The sequence below is a fragment of the Cuculus canorus genome, chromosome 1 (assembly GCF_017976375.1).
Source record: "Cuculus canorus isolate bCucCan1 chromosome 1, bCucCan1.pri, whole genome shotgun sequence".
Taxonomy (NCBI): Eukaryota; Metazoa; Chordata; class Aves; order Cuculiformes; family Cuculidae; genus Cuculus; species Cuculus canorus.
In genome coordinates, this window is record NC_071401.1 from 119,551,911 (window position 1) to 119,573,225 (window position 21,315).

The following is a 21,315-nucleotide window of genomic DNA, read 5'->3' on the forward strand; positions in this document are numbered from 1 at the left end:
TCTTGATTGCTGTTGCCCTTAACCACAATGTTTTGTGTGTGTTGCAAGTTCTTTTTTTTTTTTTTTTTTTTTTTTTTTTTTGTCAGGATGCTGACATCTGTGTTTCACTAATCCAGAATCCTGGTGCTACCAGGAAGCAGTACAGATAATAAGACTATGTACCTGTCTAGCATCTTTCATCTGAGAATCTGAAATTGCCTGACTCCTGTTCATCTGGTTATTGCATGCACCAGCTGAGGTCTGCCGTTCCCAGGAAGCTGAGATACAAAGTGGGGATATGTTTTGTTCAACAGATGAAGAAGCGATTCCAGATATGTGGTGTCATAACCTCCATGGCTGAGTTTCTATCCTTCTTTGTCTTGCAATACCTAATTTGCCCCCAAAGGAAAGGAATCAATGTAGGTTGGTTGGTCTTGAGAAATGCTTTATTTGCAGTGATCCATGAGAAGGTTTGGCACCCCAGTAAGTTCCACACAAGAACAAAGAGTCAGTTGCAAGATTTCTCCAAGGTAAGTCATCTTCCTTGGCTGCAATCAGGGATCCATAATGTAGTTCACAAGAAGAGGAATATCCATACATTGTCTTTTGTCAGCTTGGTGATTTGGAGTGATGCTGAGGGACAAGTGTTTGTGGTGGGCTCGGAGAGGGGGAAGGATTTTGCTGTGTTTCAGGGGTGGTAATGAAACTGGTGAAAAAATGCCCGCAGGTGGTTGGGTGGTCAGCCTGGACTGTTAATCTGTCCAGCTGCTGGGCTGTTTTGGACAAGGTCCAAGACCAGGTAGGACACTGCTGCTTTTCTTACTGCCTCCAAACACAGCTGAGGACCTTCCAAGCAAACCTGCAGTGGTTTATGGTTTTGAGTGGAAACCACAAGCAAACCACGTCAATTCACTGGGTTCTACCCCAAACCAGGCAAAGTGTATTGGCTTCTGTTTCATTTCACTCAGAGATGATTGGAAGAGGAGAGAGGCAGAGGAAAACCTGTGGGGATCCACTGTTGATGTAAGGCCATAGGTGATCCACTCCTAAAGCATGTGAGTAGCATTCCCATGGCTAGACCAGACCAGTGAGGGCAGAATAATACCAGAGCTGGTGTCCCCTGGGACCTTGGGTGTAAGATGAAGGATATTTTGTCTGAAACCCTTCCAGAAAGGGGCAGCTGAGAGGTGGGGGAAGACATAAATAAAAATATGAGGATGAAAAGGATTAGTGTGAGTGTGTCCTCAACATATGTAATCTCAGCTGAGGTGTTAGTGAAGTTGGGTCAGTGTTTTCTGCATTGTGGGGCCCTGGAGCTGTGTGCATAGGGGCTAAGGAACTCTCAGAAAGAGGGGGAGAGAATTGCAAGCCCCAGGAGGTAGAAGTGTATTTATTTTTCACATGTTGCATCAGAACACACTAATTTTGCCTGAGAGGAAGGGCAAGCATGTGCAAAAACAGTCTGCCTTGCTAGGAAAGGGGTGGGGGAGCGAGATGCCAAATAGCTTGAGAAATGTTGCTGGAGGCCTGTCTCTTCCCTCTGCATCACAGGGGCACAAGATCCACACAGGGCACTAGATCAGCACCCGTGTGTACAGACCCTCCTGCGGGTGTGTGCCAGTGCTTTGTAAGGGAGCCACGCTCTCCCCTTGAGGCAGGGACAGCCCTAGCTCCCTGCCCTCCCCTTCTCTCTTTCCCCCTTCTCCCATGTGCTTTTATTCCTTCTGCAAACAGCGTATGCCAAATCCGACTTCACAGCTGGCTCTGCTCCATGTGTTTGTTTTCTATGCCTGTGCGGCGCTCGCCAGCTCTGCTTGCGCTGCGGCTCAGAGGTGGAGGCAACGGGGGGGAGAGCAGGGGTGGTGGGGAGGGAAACAGGAGCAGGCTGCTGCTTTCCAAGCCCTTATTTGTTTAAAGCTTAAGCCTGTTTCAGAGAGCCTTTTTGGAGTGAGGGGTAAGTGGCAGGGGCGGGATGCAGGGGAATGGAGAAGGTAAACTGTGCGTCAAGGAAAGCAAGCTTTGCAGCTGGAATTGCTGCTTATTGTGTGAAGGGCCTGAGGAGGTGCCTCCAGCTTTGCGCTCGCTCTCTCAACATGGGTGCAGGTGTAAATGGACAAGGGTGGAGAGTGGGGAGCCAGCAGTGGGTCTGTGTTGTGCGCCATTGGCTGCTCAGTGGGCACTGGTACCATGGTTGTGTCACATCCCAGGGCAGACACTGGCCACAGCTCTCACCAGTGTGTCCCAACTGCAGGCTAAGGTGCAAGCAGGTGACCCTCACTTCCCAGGCAGTGTGTTACTGCAGCAATGCATTTCTCATCCTTGTGTTGTGGAGCATCGCTTTGCAGAGTGGGAGAAACCTGGTCCTGGCCCTGCCTATCATTACAGGGTGATACAAGATCTTGATCCACCTTCTGCCCACATTTGGATCACTGTCCTCAACTAGACCATAATTTTTGTAGAGGCATTATTTATTGGTGGGATGATAGACAGTGCAACTGAGGGGCAGACAATCTTTTGAAAAAACCCAAGACATGTGACTATCTTCCCTTCGTCTCTGGAGCAGGGGAAATCTGTCTCCTGCCCTGAGCCCCGGCTGCAAGTGTGTTCCCCATCATTTTTCACCTCCAGGTGAGCCCCATGTTTTTTTGGAGCAGCACAGCACCTTCTGCTGTGTACAGAATGAATGAGGGATGTGGCTCAGCTGTCTGGATGCTGGCACTCGGCGCTGAGCCCCTGCACCCCACCTCAGCATTTGGCACCGGCTGGAGTATTTTCTGTGGGCGGTCATTTCTGTCCTTTTGTTTTGCTGTCCTTGAGCTTCCTCTTGTGTTTTTTGGAGTAGTGACATGTCTTCCAGGGGAGATTTGTCCCATTAGAGTCCTACAAGCTTTTGACCTGCTCCCATAACCAAAATGATTATTGTTAGTGAAAAGCATTTAAGTGACAGCTATGGGGAGTAAAAACTCCCATTTATTCCCAAATTTATAAAAGAGGGAAAAAAAAACCCAACAACCCCAACTTTTAAATGCCATCTTCAAAGGACAAGAAAAATGGGCTTGTGCTCTTTTGCATCCCAGCAACAAGTCATTGCTGAAAGGAGTGCAAACTAGAAGGGAGTTTCTCTATGGTGGCGATGGGGATGTCTCTAAAGACAGCCATCTGGGGATTAAACTTTGTATTGATGTTACTGGCAGAGTACTTTGTCCTGTCTCTTTTGTATGCTTTTCTGGATTTTGATGTCAACTGTGTTAAACTAGCCTCGTGCTTGTTAATGCAGTTTCTGGGCCTGCTCCCATTGAAGTCATGGCAAAGATCAGGCTGGTTTTGGAGACGGCAGAATGTCCTTGGTTATGATCTTCTGGATGCATCGTTTAAGCAGGCATTTCTGCTGTGCTGCTTGCTTGTATTTAATATAAGCTTGGTCATTTTTTTACTGCAGCTGTTGTAGGCATCCTGGCTCTTCTAGTGCAAACTAGAAGAAGACTCAAAAGCTAGGAAAGCTACTCAAGTCTTTGCTGTGCTGTAACAGGAAAATTTTCCCATTGTAACTTCCCCCAGGGAAGGCTTAACAGTGTCACTGACAGTTTCTGTGGGCTTTTCTGATTTAGGGTTTTTGTGTTGTTTTTGTATTTGTTTCACTCTGTTATTGTTCCTAATTGGACATGGACAAGATTTTTCTATTGTTCCTAGACAATGATGATTTCTTTTAATTTTTTTTTATTTGATCCTTTAAGGTAGCTTCATGTTTAAGCACATAAACAAGTGGGCTGCTCTCTAAAAGCATCCATAGCTACTGTCTCTCTGGCTTGTGACCCATGCTGCAAACGAGCTTTCAAGACCAAGTTCAGAGGTGGCCATAGCTAATGGACACACCAAAATGCTCCCAGCTCCCTGGGCACCTCTGCAGTGCTTCATGCAGATGCTGATGGGTGGTGTTTCTCTGGTATACGGCTCCTCTGTGCTTTGGTTTATATAATACAGGTTTGGCTTTCAGAGAGAGGAGTGTTTAATCTGGTGATTACCAGCATGAATGGATGCTGTGGTATTTATTGTCTGTCTTGTTGCAAGCCTGACCTCATCACATGACAGAGACAATAAAAGGGAGATTGGTTTCTTTGGGGCAGCTCAGTGTCACACCTTTGCCGTGATTTGTGGTCCTCCTTTCCTGGGGCCCATTCCCGACTGCCGGTCCAGCTGCAGAGAGGCCACAGGTGATATTAGTTAGCATAGGATGCAGAATTTATGGTGTTGCTGCCACATCAATTACAGAATGCTTGTTTTGGTCAACATGGCAGTGTCCTGCGGTTGGGGGCTGAGGACTGTCTGGGTGTATGTGCTTCCCGAGAGCTGCTGGGGGAAGCACAGCAGAGCTGAGCAAAAACAGCTTTGGAGGAGAGCACCCTGCTCTCTTTGTGTAAAAGTGCTGTTTAACTGGGACCAGAGCACACTATGGAAGTGCCTCTGTTGGTTAAACTTGTCTTGAAGCAGGATGGAGCTTCTAGTGAGAGCAGGAATAGTTTTCCTGCTATCAAGAGTAACCCACATCTTAATGAAGTGGAAGAGTGGCAGCAGGAGAGAGAGGTAGTTGCTTGATATGTGGCCATCCCAGGTGACAGCCACTGCTCTGAGGAAAGTGGGACAGAGACTTGAGCCCGGGCATGCATGTGACAAGTGAGCTGTGGCATTGCCTGCTCCTTGCCTTCCCAGCCCCTGGAGCAGTAGGGACAAATGCACTGTAAGGAAATTGGCCAAATTCACAGCTCCCTCATTTCTCCTTCTTTCTTGACCCCCTCATATCAATTTAATTTTCCTGCCTTTTCCTTTCTGCCACCTTTATTACCCACTTCTCTTTGGTATCTTGCAGGGCTTTTGCTCATAGCAAAGCTCATAGCTTTTCCTGCATCTGCCAAGCTTGCCTCCTCTCTGACCTCTCCATAACCCAAGAGGCAATTAGAGCCTCAACCTCAGACTTCAAGTTTTCGTTTTTTGTTTTTTTTTTGTTTGTTTGGAAAGGATGAGAAGGGAAAAACAAAAGCAGTACCCTGACTAATGTAAACTAGCCACAGGCACATCTGTGCCTGCGTGTTGACAGATCCCGGTGGGAACTGCCCATCCCTCCCGGCACTCTCTTCTATTGCAGTTGCTGACAGGGAGGGAAACAACCTGACACCCGGCTCGCATTGGTGTGGGATTCAGCACAGTTGAGCCCAGACCAGAGCCAGCAGCATTGCTTGGTGCTCACCACATCCTGCAGGTCCCACAGCATAAGGCCACGGAGAAACCATTTCTTGGGCTTTCGTTGCCTAGGTGCGTGTCCTCCCTCATTCCCAGCTCCTTGCTACGTGCTTTGCCTCTCTCTTCAAATAGATTCATAGAATAGTTTGGGTTGGAAGGGACCTTAAAGATCATCCATTTCCAACCCCCCTGCCATGGGCAGGGACACATTCCACCAGACCAGGCTGCCCAAGGCCCCATCCAACCTGGCCTTGAACACCTCCGGGGGTGGGACATCCACAGCTTCCCTGGGCAACCTGTGCCAGTGCCTCACCACCCTCATTGTGAAGAAATTCTTCCTTATATTTAGTCTAAATCTGCCCCTCTCCAGTTTATACCCATAAAGGAAAAGGTGTAGATAGATAGATTTTGTTACTGCCTGCATCAAACATCCTGAAGTGAGTAACCCTTCTAGCCAGTGGTGTGACGTCTCTAGGACATTGGATGGCTTTTACTCCATGTTTAGTATGGCACCCCCAACTGTATTGACACTGGTCTCTGGCTTTAGTTGTGATGTTAGTGATAAAGTGGATATTCTTTTCAAATGGCAAGAGATGAGATGCTTCAGGCAAGTAATACAGTGCGGTAAATCTCCTGCTTCTAATACTAAAGGTGTGTTTTCATGTCATGCTCATGTCAGTGGGTGACCCCCTTTCTGCAGGCTCCTCTGCAGGTTTCTCACTATGAAGGTGCAACATTGTCCCATTGCAAAGCCTCAGATAGGTCACACTTTCTCGCTGTGCTGAGAGCTGAGTTTGTAGCAGGTATGGGGCAAACTGAAAACACTAAAGAAAGTAACTGGTCTCCACAAGCGTGTGGCTGCATTTATGTGTTTTTTTGAGAGGATCTTGATCTTTCTCCTGACACAAACATTGGCATGAAAGCAGATTGAGCTGCAACCCCATGTGCACTTGTATGGGGTCTCACAAGACTTTGATTCCAGCAATTCTGCTGATTCCCTTATACTTGATGTTCAATGTCCAGATGCATGATGTGCAACTCTGTAAGCACTGGAGATGTGCAATCCCCTTGGTAGCCCTTAATTCTTTAATTAGAACATTAGCTGGGAGGCTGGAGAGCCTACAGATGGATCAAGGTGGATCAGGGTTGGGGAGGGTGGAGAAAAAGTTGATCTAAACCTATGGTAGCTCCCATGTTGGGACTGAAGTTGGACCAAAAGGTTTCGACCGGAGAGGCATGCTCTCCCAGCCGCAGGGGGCAGCCCCAGCGCCTGCTGTGGGGCCGCTTGGGAGAAGGAGCCAGAGAGCAGCCAGCAGCTCCGAGCTTGTTGCAGCAACAACATCTGTTTCCTAGGTGCACTTTGTTTCTGAAGAGGCAGTGCAGCACGCTCCATCTGCGCCCTTCTTTTTTTTTTCTGTCGCTTGTGCTGTGTTGGGCAGACAAGGACGGAGGCACTTAGCGGAGGCAAGCGCTTCTCCAGAGGACCCTGCGCCAGCCTCCGTGCCAGCGCTGGCTGTCGGGCTCTTTGCGCCCAGAGCAGCATTGTCAGCATCTTGACAGCTGGCCGGCTGCATGCTTATTAGTTGCTACTTTCCTCTTGCCCTCCACCTCTCCTTCGCCTCCTTAACCACCTCCACACTCTCCCTTCCCCCTTTCCCACTCCTGGCCCTTTTGGGGAGCCTCCAGCCTCTCCAGATTAGAGCTCTCCAGGGACTTGGTCTTTTTGAAAGGAAGAAAGAAGGAAAAAAAAAAAAAAAAAGGTGGTGGTGGGGGAAGAGCGAGGGGGGAGAAGGAGGGGAGGAAAAAAATTATTAAAAAAAAAAAGAGAGAGAGAGAAAAAAAAGAAAGAGAGGGAACAGAAGAATGAAAACAGACCCAAGGGGCAATAGTCCCTCGAGCCATTTCACTGCATTACAATGAATATGGACTCTATTAAGCTCCGTTCTGCCTGTTAGTGTTTCCCAGGGCAACACAGCTCCCATATGGCAAGCATGCAGCAGATTAGGGTAGGCCTCCGGGCTTCATTGAGGACTCGAGGCTTGACTGGCAGTTGAACCCCATCCTTCCCCCCTCCTCCTCACACTTGACACTGCCTGTGTTTATCTAAAGCAAAAAGGGCTGGGGTGGGAGAAGGGGGCATTTGGGGAGTTATTGTCCCGGGCAATGGGAGAGGGCAGGGAGAGGGATGGGGGCCGGGGTGGGGGGGTGGGGCTGTGATAGGGGTGGGAGGTGGGATGGAGGAGAAAGGGGGGGTGCAGCCCCTCATACATATTCAGGAGGGGTCTTGAATGGGCAGAGGAGAAATAAAGCAGATGGAATTCATGTTAAAGAACAGCCACAATCGCCCTCCAAAAACAAGGAGAGAAAAGCGGGCAGCCTTAAAGGAACGTAGGGAGCAGCGTTTATCCAATTAGCAGGGTTGTCAAATTGAATTTACTCAGAATGGAGGGGGAAGCTTGAGGGGGGGGAAGGAGGGAAATTAAGTGTCTAGGGCATGGGGGGAGCACGATATTGAAGAAAGAACGCGGGTTTTCTTTCTTTCTTATGCTTTAGCCTTGTCTTTTCAAGGGCTGGAGCTGTTTTCGGGGCGCGCCAAGGGGCAGCCAAAGCTGGCGTGCATACTCTGTTTTAGCACAGGGCTCCTCTTCTGGTAGCTGGGGAAAAAGGGAGGGGTATCCCAGGGGACAGCCACGGGGCAAGGCTATCCTCGCATCTCTGGCCGGCCTGCAGCAGGGCTGTTTCAGGCTGGCTAGTCCAGCCACTCTGGGACCACCGCGCTGCAGGCATTGCCCGAGGCAAGCCGGATTTGCTGCAGTGCCACCACCATGGTGACACTGAGGAGCTTGTGACTGGCATAAGGGCAGCGTTTCGTTCTTTAAGCAGCCCTGTGCTCACTGCCTGACAAAATGCCAACATGAAGGGGTTTGCTGGGGTTCAAGCAAAGTCAGCCTGATCAATGCCTGCTGGAAAGTGGCACTCATTTCAGAGGAACTGTTGGATAGAGAGGTGCCAGGAAATGCAGGCGTTGGGTCTTTAGGGGTGTCAGCAAAAGTTGATGAGCAATGGGAAGGCTTTGCATCCTGTTGCTAATCCAAAGCCCACTTGCAAAGTGCCCTCCCTGGTGATACCACAGGGTGCTGTGGAGAGAATTGCTTGTCTGGACAATACCTTCAACTTGTGGAAGATAAAAAAGTCACAAAGACTGTTAACATGTTTTGTTTGATTCATTGCTGATTTGTATGAGCAGTTCTGTTCAAGTTCTGTTTTATCTGTGAGTTTATGTTGTTTTTTAGAGGTCTTAATTGCTTGGGATCCACCTGGGGACAATCTGTGGTTCTTTTTTCAGGTCACCCAGTGCCCAAGCACAATCTTGTAGTTTGCAGATGAACTCACTCATCTGCACAGCGGTGGTGCTGCCGTGCCATGTTTTGCTCTGATATTTACCTTCTCCAAACTCTGAGTGTGAATTTATCCCAGGCTTTCTCTGTTGTGGCTTCCGGATGAACTCCTGAGCTCACAAGTAGCCAGTGAGAAGGCCTTTTTTTTGCCTAATCACTCTAGAAAAGGCGAAGGGGGGCTGGAAGGAGGGGGGAACTCCTCACACCAGTTAATCAAGGGCTATGTTAACAGAGCTAATGCACTCTGAAGTCAGGAGCTTTTAGTGTTACAGTGGGAAGCAGGCAAGTTTTTATCCCTGTTTACTTGTACACTCTGCTACCTCCTTGACTTTAAAGATGCCAGTGTATGGTTGGATGCCGACTCTCTCAGCCCCCTCCTGACAGCACCCGCATCCCATTCAGAATCCTGCCTCTTCCTACAGCATCTGCATCCCCATCAGATGCCCATGCTGTTATGTAGGAGAGGGAGTATCTGTCCTGCTGCAAATCTCTCCTTTTCCAAGTCCTCTGAGAGAGAACGAGTATAACGTAACAGTGTGAAATTAATGCTTGAAGCAGGGGTGGAGGTTGGTAGAGGTTAGTTTTGTCTGAGATGTTACTGTTTGATGAGTTTGCAGAAGCAGTCTTCTTTGGTGGTGTCCAGATTGCCATCTCTGCCCAGGAGTCATGCGGGGACTTTGTAGCTGACCTGCTCAGGTGTGCCACCTTGGCAGGATATTTCAGCTAGAGGATTATACAGTTGTGTGGTGGACTTTTTAGACAGGATGCCAAGGGTTTGAGATCCAAGAAAAACCTGTTTGATGGGATGGAGGTCCCATTCAGAGTGCTTTTGGTTTCCAGCTCTTCCACTGCTTTATTGTATAACCTTGGGCCAGGGTGGCTTCCTCTTCTAGCTATCAGGTTCTCTCATTTGGAGAGAAAAAGAGTGCTGTGGCTCTTTTCTCTTTTACAGTTTCTTTCACAGTGTTTTAAGCTCTGTGGAACAACAGAAAAATACAGTCTTGTATTAAAAACTAATGGTTACAAATAAAATTGTCACACTGTATTGTGTAAGGCACTGCATTTTCCAAAGAGAATAAGTCTCAATGTATATAACAGAGAACTGGGAGTATCATTGTCCCTACTTGACCCGACGGAAATGGAGGCCAGCTGCAATGGATTTTCCAGAGTCACCAGGGTGTCCCCAGCTGGTAGCTGGACCTGAGTTGCTGCAGCTTTTGCCTTTAGTGTAAAGCAGCCCCTTCACCTTCCTGTGATTCTTCTCCTGCATGAAAAGGGACTTGGGATGTGGCCGCCTGACACAACCTCAGACCGCCTTCAGGTGCATCAGTAAGTTTTCCCTGTGTCTCAGTTTGTCTCTGCATTTTCCCTTCTGCCTTCTGCAGAGCTGGGGTGTGTGGTGTGGGGATGCTGGGGCAGAGGCTGGTTCCCATTTGGGAGCCTTGTAAATCACAGACTATGGCAGTAACAAGGGCTGCTTGGCCAGCCCTTGTTAAGCAGGAGGGGGCCTGGAGCTGTGAGCAGCGTTTCCTCAGTAAAACCTTCAGTTTCTAATCAGCAAACACCTCTCCTGCTGCCTGTGCTTAATTCATATCCCTTTTTCCTTTCCAGCTCCCGCCTTTCTTCTCTTTTGTATCTTCACCTCTGATTTTTCTTTCTTGCTCCTCTCCCTTTGCAGTGCCCTCCATTGCTGGGGCACAGCTGGGGCCACATGCGGGGGTCTCGAGGGGCCTGGGTGTGTGGCAGGAACCCCAACTGACAGATTTTACACCCCACAACCCCTCCAATTTTGATAAAGCTCTCGTTAATTTTATTCTGCTAATGGCCCCTTCTTTGATTTACTGGGCTGTGTGAAGGGACTTAGAGCCTTGGCTCCTCAGACAGGAAATTGTTATTTTAACCTGGCAGGAAAGAATTAAAAATAAATAAACAAATAATTTTTGTTTTCCCTCTCGCCTTGAAGCTCTTTAAGTCACTCTTTCGTTTCCCAAATAGCAATTAAGCAGGAACTGTTGAGGCGGGTGGTGTTGGCTGCAGAAATGTCGGCAACCAGGGGTGTCTCGTGACTTGGGGAAGAGTTGGCAGCTGAGCAGGATGCCACCATGCAGCAGCCCTGCATCTCCCAGCACAGCCCCCTGCCTGGGACCACTGCCTCTGGGAAGGCAACCGGAGCTTCTGGCGCCTCCTCTGCTCCCCACCTCTGCCTCCTCTTCTGCTGCAGCCCGCTCTGGCAGTGCTTGTAGGAACGCCAAGCAAATCACAAGCTGCCTGATTAATAAAGTTCCTTGCTATGCACTACTGCAGGCTGCTTAAGGGCAGCATTTTCAAAAGAGGTCAGCTCCCATTTAGGCATCGAAATAAGTTGGTTGCCTATTCAGGAGAGCTCAGCATGTCAAGAACTGAATGCTTTTGAAAATCTGGCTTCAATTGTGGAAGATGGGATTTTTGAAATCTGGCCCTGGATCCTAATAGTTCTTTTGGAATTGATGTTTTCATTCATTTTCCTCATTATTTTTATGCCAGCCATTTACTTTTTGTACTTCACTCAGCTGTGAAAGAAATAGCCACATGTCCCTATTTAGAGCACATATTCTGCCCGGAGGTTTGGGGAGTTACCATACACTTGTTGCAACACACCTTCTCTTCTCAGTCTCTGCTTAATGCTGCTCAATCTGCCCAGTGCTATAGCCAAGTTTTTTGATCTCCCCTTTTTTCTCCCCACTTATTGCCCTTCATCTTTTTTACAGACCTGGGGGCAGCCAGTATCATCATCGTATCAATGTGCCTGGGTGGTCCTAGCTCACGAATGGTCCGTTACACGTTTCTGTGCCTTTGGCTTTGCCCTTCTGGCCAGAAGCTCTGCACGACTCAGAGCTGCAGGGAGGTCTGGGATGGAACGTTTTTGCCTACCCCTTCCCCCAGCATGGACTCCAAGGAACAACTCTTTTCCATCCAACATTCTTCCATCCTGCTGCCAAACCAATCCAGATAGGGGGAATGAGTCAGCTTTGCTCTGTTGGCTTCCAGCATTGAGGAGCAAAATGTTGAGTCCTACCCCAAAATGTTTCTCCTGTTTTGGTGGAAGGCTTTCTAGCCCTATCAACCCTGATGGTGCAAGGTGCAACTAAAGCTGTGTCTTAAACCTAAACTATCTCAAAGTGTTTTCCAGACGAGTGTAATTAGTGCTGCATCACTGGTGTCAACAGTGCATGTTCTGGTGCAGAAAAACATCAGGCACTTCTGCAGCCATGGGCAGTGGTGGTTTGCCCAAGATAGCTGTGGCATAACGAAGGATACCTTGATGGCTGTCTCACATGGAGAAGTGAGCTTGAGTAATTCATGTGGTCTCCAAGTCAATAGCTGAAAGATCTTGTACAACAGTGCATGATGGTTGATGGGGGAAACTTTTCAAAGACAAATTGTTAAGACTTATTTTCAGGGTGGAGAGTGATACTGAGAAGGATGAGGCATGTGGGAGGGAAGTTGCTGTCTTGTGCTTTGGCACTGAATGTTACACACAATGGATTTCCACATGTAATGGGGCTGCAGTAGCTAGAGAATGAGTCTAACTGAACTTCCTGGGTGCCTTCAGGGTATGCCTGGCCTGGCATCCGATGGCTGAGTTCTGTCCGTGCTCCCAGCCACCCTGAAGCCGTATAGGCTGTGCCAAGCTTGACCTAATTTACCATCTCTATTAGCAGGGCTTGTTATCTTGGCTTGTAATAGTGGCTGTTTAACTTCTGGGAAACAGCTGCCTTGCCTTGAGCTCACTGGGCATGCTGGCTGAGTGAGTTCACCTTGGCCTGCCAAGTGCCATGCAAAGATGCTCTTTGTGGCGTTTGCAAAGCTCCAGTTGCGTAGCTTCCTTTTGAAGCTGCCAGCTCAGAAGTGGCTCTTCTTTTTACTATCTCCTCTCAACTTGGTATGAATGTCTTTGTAACTCCACGCTTTGGGGCATGGAGGGGGAAGGGGACAGCTCGTGAGGCTGTCTGAGGTACAGCCCAGTTTGCAGAGATGCGTGCAAGCTAACTAGGTGGATTCCTGCTGTCGTAACATAAACCTTTGCATAACCAGCTATGGATATTGGTCCCATGCTGTGCTCTTGCACCTTTGCTGTCACCATAAGCCAAGCAAAGTGCCCCTAAATGCTGGGATTCCTTGCTAGCAGTAATTAGTCTTACCTTAAATGATTTAGCAACTGATGTGGAGCCCGAGGCAGTCCTTCCTTTAGACAGTCCTTCCTTCAGGAGTTAGGAGGTTGAGTTTTGGAGGTTATGCTGAAGGGGACTTGTCCCCTTTTTTTTTTTTGACTGAGTTGGATTTGGGAAGGACATGCCTAAACAGGTGATGGCTTGAGCAGTCACCATGTAGGTCACCATGTAGGAAGTAGGAAGTATGGCTCTGCAGAGTCCAGGTGCTCTTGGCAGTGGTGGTTACAGTCAGTTGTGTATCTGCAGGGGGAACAGGCAATATAACTGCTGTTTGCGCTGGCTGCTATAGTTGGTTTGATCTTGGACTTCTCCCCTGCCCGTGTAGACATGCTCAGCAGCAATTTTGACATACCTTTGAGAGACACAGTTCACCTTCCTAGTGCTACAGCTGGAGGGAGCTCAAAATCCTGTAACTGCATTATGATGTCCATAGAGGGAAGTCTCTTCTTGACTTCAGCCCTTTACCTGTGATGGAAGCTAAATTCAGTGTAACATCCAAGATGTCTCTTGGTGCAGCCACATAGATCTTTTATCCTCCTGACCTGGCTTGCTTGCTTTGGGATTCACTCATGACCATCTCTCCAGAACAGCTGCTGCAGTGTGCAGCTCTTCACAGCAACCTAGCATGTGATAGGTGGGTTTGGACTTCAGTTTTTTTTTGGAAGTTGATGATGCTTTTGAATACAATGGTTGATCCTGATAGGGTAGTTCTACTCATAATAGGCAGCGTGATTCAGGCAGAACAGTTAATCTGAAATCTTTCTGTAGAACAGAGGTAGAATAAAGGTGTACTATAAGGGCCATGTACTTGGCACTGATGTACTTGGTACTGATGAGGTCGTACCTCGAATCCTGCATTCAGTTTTGGGCCCCTCACTACCAGAAGGACATTGAGGTGCTGAAGTGTGTCCAGAGAAGGGCAGCGAAGCTGGTGGAGAGGCTGGAGAACAAGTCTCATGAGGAGCGGCTGAGGGAATAAGGACTGCTTATCCTAGAGAAAAGCAGGCTTCTTTCTCTCTACAACTGTCTGAAAGGAGGTTGTAGCAAAGTGGATGCTGATCTCGTCTTCCAAGTGAAAGGATGAAAGGGAAGGACCTCAAGTTGCACCAGGGAAGGTTCGGGTTGGACATTAGGGAAAAATTCTTCACTGAAAGGGTTCTCAGTCACTGGAATGGGCTGCCTGGGGACATGGTGGAGTCCCCATCCCAGGAGGTATTTAAAAGGCAGGTAGATGAGATGCAGAGAGATAAGGTTTAGTAGTAGACAGGTACAGTTGGGCTCAATGATATCAAAGGTCTTTTCCAACCTATTGATTCTATGATTCTGCCCCCAGCCAGCGTAATCCACCTTCAGCTCACTGCACTGAATTTGAGCAAATTTAGAACTGGCCATTTCTTTTCTCCTGAAGAAGTGTCCCCTCCCATTTAGAATAATTCCTTGCAGAGAAGCCCTGAGAAACATTTACATCTCCTAAGGGGTCCCATCTGGGTTGAAATATAGGTATGCCTGCTAGTAACATGACCAGTATCTCAGGAAGAGACTCTGAAGCTGCAGGATCACCTCTGTTTTTTTTAAAGCTGGGGCTTGTACCTACTCCTTTACTTTTGTGTTCAAGCTCAAATGTATTCCAAACACGGCGAAGAAGTGGCAGCAACACTTGGCGAGTATCTCCAGTGATCCTTTGTTGGAAATGTTTGTGTTTTGCTCCTGAAAATTGCCTGGTGTGGGCTGCTGGCACCATACAGGCATTCACTGCGCCAAATCTACAATGGGGAAGGGGAGTGAGTATGTGTCTGTGTGCATACATGTAGACTTGTACCGAGGGCTGAGGATAGGATGTCTTGGGAGACTCACAACCATGCTTAGGGGAGAGGCCAAAGGAAAGAAGTGCTGGTCTCAGTGTCAGTATCTGCAGCCTCCTCAGGCCACTGGCTCAGTGAATCACTGGGAGTTTAGGGGTGTCGATAAAGATGCCAGGTGGGGCTGGAAAGCAGAGGGAATCTGAGGGTTTAAACTATCTCATTTCTTGTCATCCACAGGAATCTGCTACCGCATCTCCACTGCATCCCCTGAGGCAGCTTATGGGACACTTCCCTGGGTGTCTCTGCCCCAGGACACACTGCATGGGATGGCAATGACACACGGAAAGAAGAGACCCATGTCCCCCATCCCTTGCCTCATCCTTGTAGCCACTAGCTGCTTTGCTAAACTGAGTGAGTTTCTGCTCTTACTCATTCGTTCCATTTTGTTTATTTTTCACCTTGAGGCTGGTTAGCGTAGCTGTGCCTCGAGCACAAAGCGATTTTCTCTCTGCTGCTTCTTCAATAGCCATGACCAAAGATCTGAGTTCAAACACTCCTTGGGAGGAGAAGAGGGTACAATTGGAGTTGGACATCTCTGTCTTTTGGTGCCAAGAAGAAATGGAGTTAGCGTGCACCTACAAGCACTAGGGTGGGTGTGTGGTGAGGGGAAGATGCAGCAGGAACAGCAGCAATAAGGTTCTCAGGCTCCCCAGGGAGGTGATTGAGTCACCATCCCTGGAGTTGTTTAAAAGGTAGATGAGGTGCTCAGGGATATGGTTTAGTTGTGGACAGGTATGGTCGGACTCAATGATCTCAAAGGTCTTTCCCAACCAAATGATTATATGGGTGCAAAATGTACCCCCCATTACAGTTTTTTCCTCTGTGCTTTCTTTTGCTGAGTCTCATGGGCCTTTCTCATTCCCATTTCTTCCCCTCTCTGCAGGTGAATCCCTGCAGGTCACTGTGCAACCTGCCTCCATCGTACAAAAGCTTGGGGGCCCTGTCAGCCTGAGGTGTGTAGTGGACCCACCCAGAGTGAACCTCACCTGGAGACTGAATGGGAAGGAGCTGGCTGGATCGGACAAAGTGCTGGGTATCCACATCGAGCGAGGGAAACTCATCGTCATGGCTCTCAACAATCACACCGTGGGACGTTATCAGTGCATTGCTCGTGTGCCTGAAGGAGTCATTGCCAGTGTCCCTGCAGTAGTCACGTTAGCTAGTGAGTAACTTTAGTCCTTTGCCATCCCTTGCATTGCTCGGGCCATCACTCATGCATCCTTGAGAGGCTTATCCACACTCACTTGTTCACGCTGCAGCATTTTTTATCATGGACTGGCTGTCATGTTGTGGCTCAACCATGACCCAAGCAGTCCTGTGTGGTAACTGCAGTCCTGTCCTGCAGTGATTGTTTTTGCAAGACTACAAAGAGCAGGAAATAACTTCACTGATGGTGTTTGTGTGCCTAGTTGGTCCCCTGGCTGTCATGTTGCCCCATACAGTTGCAAAATTCTCAATTGAGGTTACAAAAAATTGCCTGCTGGTGTTGATGGCCAAACCACCGCACTGAGCTGCTGTGGGGCTGTTACCAGCACTGGGTCAGTGTGTGCTAAGTTTTGCTGCCTTCCTGGCACACAGAAAGTGAAGTCCCTTGCCCTGCTTGTGCTGTGATGGGAGCAGCACTTTTTTTGTGTTGCCCCTGTGTTCATCATAGCCAAAATACCAGCACTAGTGCTCATGGTAAGGAAAGGTTGGTCTCATTGTGGTGAGGAGGTGCTCCTGAGCACCTGCAATAAGGGACTGGTGGCCCTCTGTGGGCCATTGGGAGGATCCCTTGCAAAAATATAAGGTGAAGGAGTGGCTGTGGGAGAATGTTTGCAGTGCGATGTCAAAGGCAGAGGCTGCACTGTCCTCATTTGATGGGGCAGACACTGAAGTCAACAGTAGGCAGATACAGCAGAACAGAGTATCTATAAGCAGTTGTAACGAGGTTTTTGTCTATAAGGGGCAGGAGGCTACACTCATAACCACTACTTTTGGCCCTGGGAGGGCGTGCTTCCGCTTTCCAGGGCTTTGTCCTCTTCCTACAAGATTGTAGTGGCAGGGCAGCAAAAAATCACCTTGTTTCTGAGCCGCAGCTCTGAGCTTATAAACTCCTCACTGCTGCCCTCTGGCACTGTCAACAGACCAAGGAGACGTATGCATGGGAGGGTGTGTCTTAGAGTGGGGAACTTCTGCAGACGCCTGGGTTTGGCCAGATGTAATGCTCAAATGTGAGAAAGTGCTGTCTTTGGATGAATCTGGGAAAGAGCAGCCCACGCGTACTTGGAGATGGGAGTGCTCAGCGTGGACCACCCTTGTTAAGTAGGAGAGAACCTGATCTTCTCAGAGACCCGTGCAGTTCTTGGTGGAGCAAATGTGTGCAGAGGAGACTGCTGTCCCCTGGCAGTGACACTCCCTGGGTGGAGAAAGAGCTTCATCTTCCTAGCAAGGGGGAGTTTGGGGCTAAGTCATAAGAAAATGAAGAAGTAAAGATGTTTGTGTGAAGCAGAGGCTGGCTTTGCTTTAAAGCTAAGAGCTGTTGGCTTGTCACTGATACATTAATCAGGAGTGAAATGTTTAGGCCAGGCTGGGTGGGAAGAGGAGATGAGGGAACGCAAGGGTAGAGTTGCTGAGTGCTGAAGCGGGTGGGAGGGGGTTGTTATGGGGCCGAATCTGTTAGGGGATTTGGCCAGAGCCCCATGCCGAGATTAAGTTTCAGAGAACACATTCCAGAGCAGAAAGGGGGCTGTGTGCGCTGGTGGCCTGATAGAGGGAAGGAGAGGAGGGGAGAAGTAGATGGGATTACCAAGGGCATGGTTTGCGTTTGGGAGCACAGGGTGTGCACAGCTCCTCAGCCTGATTGGTTCCTTCCTAGGCTGTTCCCCTTTTCTGTTTTTTCCCCTCACCCCAAGCCACCCCCACCAGCTCTGTCTTCTGGGACAAAGCCTAGCTGTTTGACCCATCTGTGTGCTTTGGTCTAGCGTCAGTGGTGGACAGGAGGTAGGTCCTAGAGCACCAGAAGGTCCTACTGTGTCCCTCAGGACAAATCAAAGCCACAACTGAGTAGTTCCTCAGCCCCTCTCCAGGAGTCAAATCACTTTCAGCTATCGAATTGCAACTGGGAAGCGGGATGTGAAAAAAGGTGTTGTGCCCACTGCTGCGGTCCCTTCTGTAGCAAAGGCCAGAGGTCAGGAGCACCGTTCAGTGAAACTCGCAGAACTGGAGCCAGAGGCTGGTTGAACAAACAACTAACCCGTCATGGAGCACCCCTGTGCTGTGCTGCATGGGTCACCTGTCCTCGAAGGGAACTGAAGATGACACAGGCCATGTCCCATGCACCCAGACAGCCTCAGGCAATAGAGCCCCAGCATGGGGAAGACTTGGCAGTCGAAGAGTGAAGAGAGAGAGGGCAATTTAGGAAAGACCTGGGGCTGAAGGTGTAGGAGGGAAGCCTTCTGGAGGGGTTCAAATAACTGGATTTGTGTTTGTGAGCTGCAGGCTACTTGCAGTGGTCTGAAATCATAGAATGATTTTGGCTGGAAAAGACCTTTAAGATAATAGAGTCCAACCATCGATCCAGCCCTGCTAAGTCTGCCACTAGACCACATCCCCAAATAACAGGGGGCACTGATTTGTGGCGGGACTGAGTTTGAAAGCTATGGTAGCAGCTGTGCCACGGGCTCTGGCTCCTTTTCCAGATGTCACCTACAGAGCTTTGCTCTAAGCTGGTTCAGTGGGGACCATGGTCTTGGGGGTGCAGAGGGAAACCCCTGGCAGGCTGGCATTGCAGTTGATACATCTATGCCAGATCACCTGTTGGTTTGAAAGAAAACCCTCTGAAAGCCACAGCCCCATCCAAAAACTACTTGGAGGGGCCAGGGAGAGAGTGAAACTGGAACGTGAATGCAAGCAGCAGGGAGGGGAGTGTGGAAATATTTTCAAGGTTTAGGTTTATTTTGGAAGAGGACCTGGAGTCACAGGAGGAAGTGGCTTGCTAGGTTTCAAGGGGTGTAGGCAGCATCATCTGGCCAACTTTTAGGCTATTTACACTCCTTTGGAGGAAACACCCTTGAGCACCCCCGTCTGTGCATACCTGGTCCCTCAGGGCCTCCTTGTGCTTTGCTGACAGTCAGCACAGGTAACCATCGCTGCTGTGATGGCAGCCACGGTGTAGCCTTGGCACTGATACTTCGTTCTCCCATCTGTGGCACAGCAATGCTGAGTGCATCTCCATTCTCCCTGGCTCAGAGGGCTGGTTGAAACTAGCATTTAATTCCAGCAGCAGAGATAAAATGGGTATTGTGTGTCTGAGGGGTGGAGGGAGGAAGGATTTGCAGAAGGGGGGAGGTTTCATAAAGCAACCAAAGGACCAGCACTTCAGGCATTACTTGGGCACTTTTGAGGCAATGTGGTGTCTCATGGTCCCACGTTCAACCTTGGCAGCCCATGGTACATTGGCATAGGTAGATCCCTGCTGATCACTGCTGGGCTGATGTGCTGCGCAAGATCAGCCCCGCATGGCCCCAAGGCAGCCTTTCAGCCCTTCAGTAGTGATGGGCTAGTCTGGGACAGCTTGAGTGGATGGAACAGGAGTATTCCTGGTTTTCCAAGCCACACCCTAAGCCTTCATATGGCTCAGAGCTGCAAGGAAGAGAAAGTTATTTTCTTAGCCCATTTGCAGGTGGCAAATTTGCCATTACGCCAGAAGCCCTGCTCCAGCCCCTCTCCTGGATGTAGGAGCTGTTTGAAAAAGGTATGGCTTCAGTGGGCTCTGGTGTGGCTGGATAGATCCACCAGGGACAAGAATGCAGTGCTGTGGGTTGGTCTTGCAACAGCAAAAGGTTTGGAAGGTCACAAGCCCTTAGTGGAACTCACAGGGCAGGTGAAGTGCAGGGCTGGAGGAAAAACAATGGGCAGAAGTGACAAAAGCTGTGCAACTTCCATCATTCAGCTGTGTGTGTGGAAAATCCATGCAGTGAGCACAGCAGCAAGCTTGACCTGGAGAGATGTGACATGGAAAAACAAAGCAAAAAAACAGATGAGGGGTGCTGCAAAGGGACTCCGCCTAGGCTGGATGACTCCACCAGGCTGGACGAGGCTATGAACAACCTGATCCAGTGGGAGGTGTCCCTGCCCATGGCAGGGGAGTTGGAATGGGGTGATCTTTAAGGTCCCTTCCAACCCCAACCATTCTGATTCCAGCGCATCCCTCTCAGCTAGGGACGAGAAGATTGCAAGGTGCCTGTGTCCCGGGGACACTGTGGGACAAGGGAGACTCGTTGCCTTGTGGCCCTCCATTGGTGCCGCCGGCGAGGGCAGCCCTCCACTTTGTGGCAGCACGTGGGGGAAGCTGGGCCTCAGTGCATGGTGCTCACGGGCAGTGACCCTGCACCGGGTCAGGCTGGGCATCCCCCAGGAATTTGCAGCTGCTTTCTGAAGACAGCCCCATTCATTTTCCTTGCCTGGGCCTCTCCTCTGATGGCTCCCTGGAGGCACGGGAGGGAGGGCGGGAAAGTGGTGACTGCATGTTGGAAAAGCATTTGCTGAGCAGGCAGGGGGGCAGGCATGGGGGCTCTGGCCCCTGGGGCAGAGGTGGCGTGAGGAGAGCAGAGAAGGAAAACACAGGTGGTGTTGCTTGAGCTGACGGAGCTGTGGCATGAGGGCTGTGCAACGGGCCTGGGACAACTTGGGGGAGTGGAGCGCAGCAAGGGGATGCACCTCGAGGTGTGTGAGCAGGCGGGAGGCCAGGGTGCTGCGCCTGTCCCCTTGGAGTGGGAAGGGGCTGGTGACAGCAGTGCCAGTGCCCAGGCTCCTGTGGCACTGAATTGGATTTGGAGTGAGCGCCATAACCCTGGGCTGTGGAGGATGCCTGTACCTGGGTTGGGGTGACCATTCCTCTTCTCAGGGTCCCTCCCTCACCCTTCCCTAAAGTGGAGAAGACTTTCACCTTGAGGACTGGCATTTTATTTACTACTGCTTTTCCAAAGTTATTTATGGTCTCCCATTCATTTAATCTGGTTTGTCTCGCCTGTCTCGTTGCTTGGCCCCTGGCCCTGCAATTCAGCTGGTTTCCCTCCCTGATGACAGCGGTGCAGCTCGCCACAGGCTGACCTTCCCTGCATCCTGGCTCACCCCATCGTGCCTTGGCACAGGGCACAGATGGACACAAGCTTGGACTTCGGTTGCACTCCCTTCTCTCCCTTCTAAACAAAAAAAAAAGAAGGGAAAAAGAAAAAAAAAAACAACATAAGCCCTGTTATCCCAGCACAGCTGGGATTGGCAGTGCTCTGTCTTGTCCACAGCACCTCCTGGCCTGTGGCTGGTGGATGCAGACTTGCTGCTTCCCTGTGATCATGGGTGTCTTTTAAGGACAAGGACATGGGCTGGCATGTCGGTTGCTGCCATATGAAAAGGAAAACCCAGCCAGTGGAGAGGGGATGTGGTTTCTCCCAGCTGCGGCGGGAGTTGGACCTGGCGTGCAAATTGCATGTTAGACATGGGGCACAGCTGCTGCCAGCTGGACAGCCAAAGAGGCGAGCACTGCATCCCCCCTGGTTCTGACCCTCTCCTCCATCCCTCCCTGCACTGCCTGGTGGGGGGAAGCACATGTGGCTCCCAACATCTTGGGGGGAGGTCCATTTGAAGCCC

At 49.8% G+C, this 21,315-nt stretch overlaps 1 protein-coding gene across 10 annotated transcripts in view; it reads left to right on the forward strand.

Annotated features, from left to right (window-relative positions):
• The window catches only part of BOC (BOC cell adhesion associated, oncogene regulated), a 59,884-nt gene that overhangs the window by 18,251 nt on the left and 20,318 nt on the right, over positions 1–21,315 (forward strand). For 2 of the 10 annotated variants that reach the window (XM_054075509.1, XM_054075516.1), the window contains exons 1-3: positions 9,761–9,941; positions 14,863–15,036; positions 15,569–15,847. In XM_054075509.1, coding sequence (XP_053931484.1) covers positions 9,881–9,941; positions 14,863–15,036; positions 15,569–15,847 — 514 coding nt within the window. In that variant the 5' untranslated portion in view covers positions 9,761–9,880. Of the gene's footprint in view, positions 1–300; positions 510–9,760; positions 9,942–14,862; positions 15,037–15,568; positions 15,848–21,315 lie in introns of those variants that run through there. The other 8 variants (XM_054075525.1, XM_054075539.1, XM_009556968.2 and 5 more) reach the window with 5 other exon arrangements.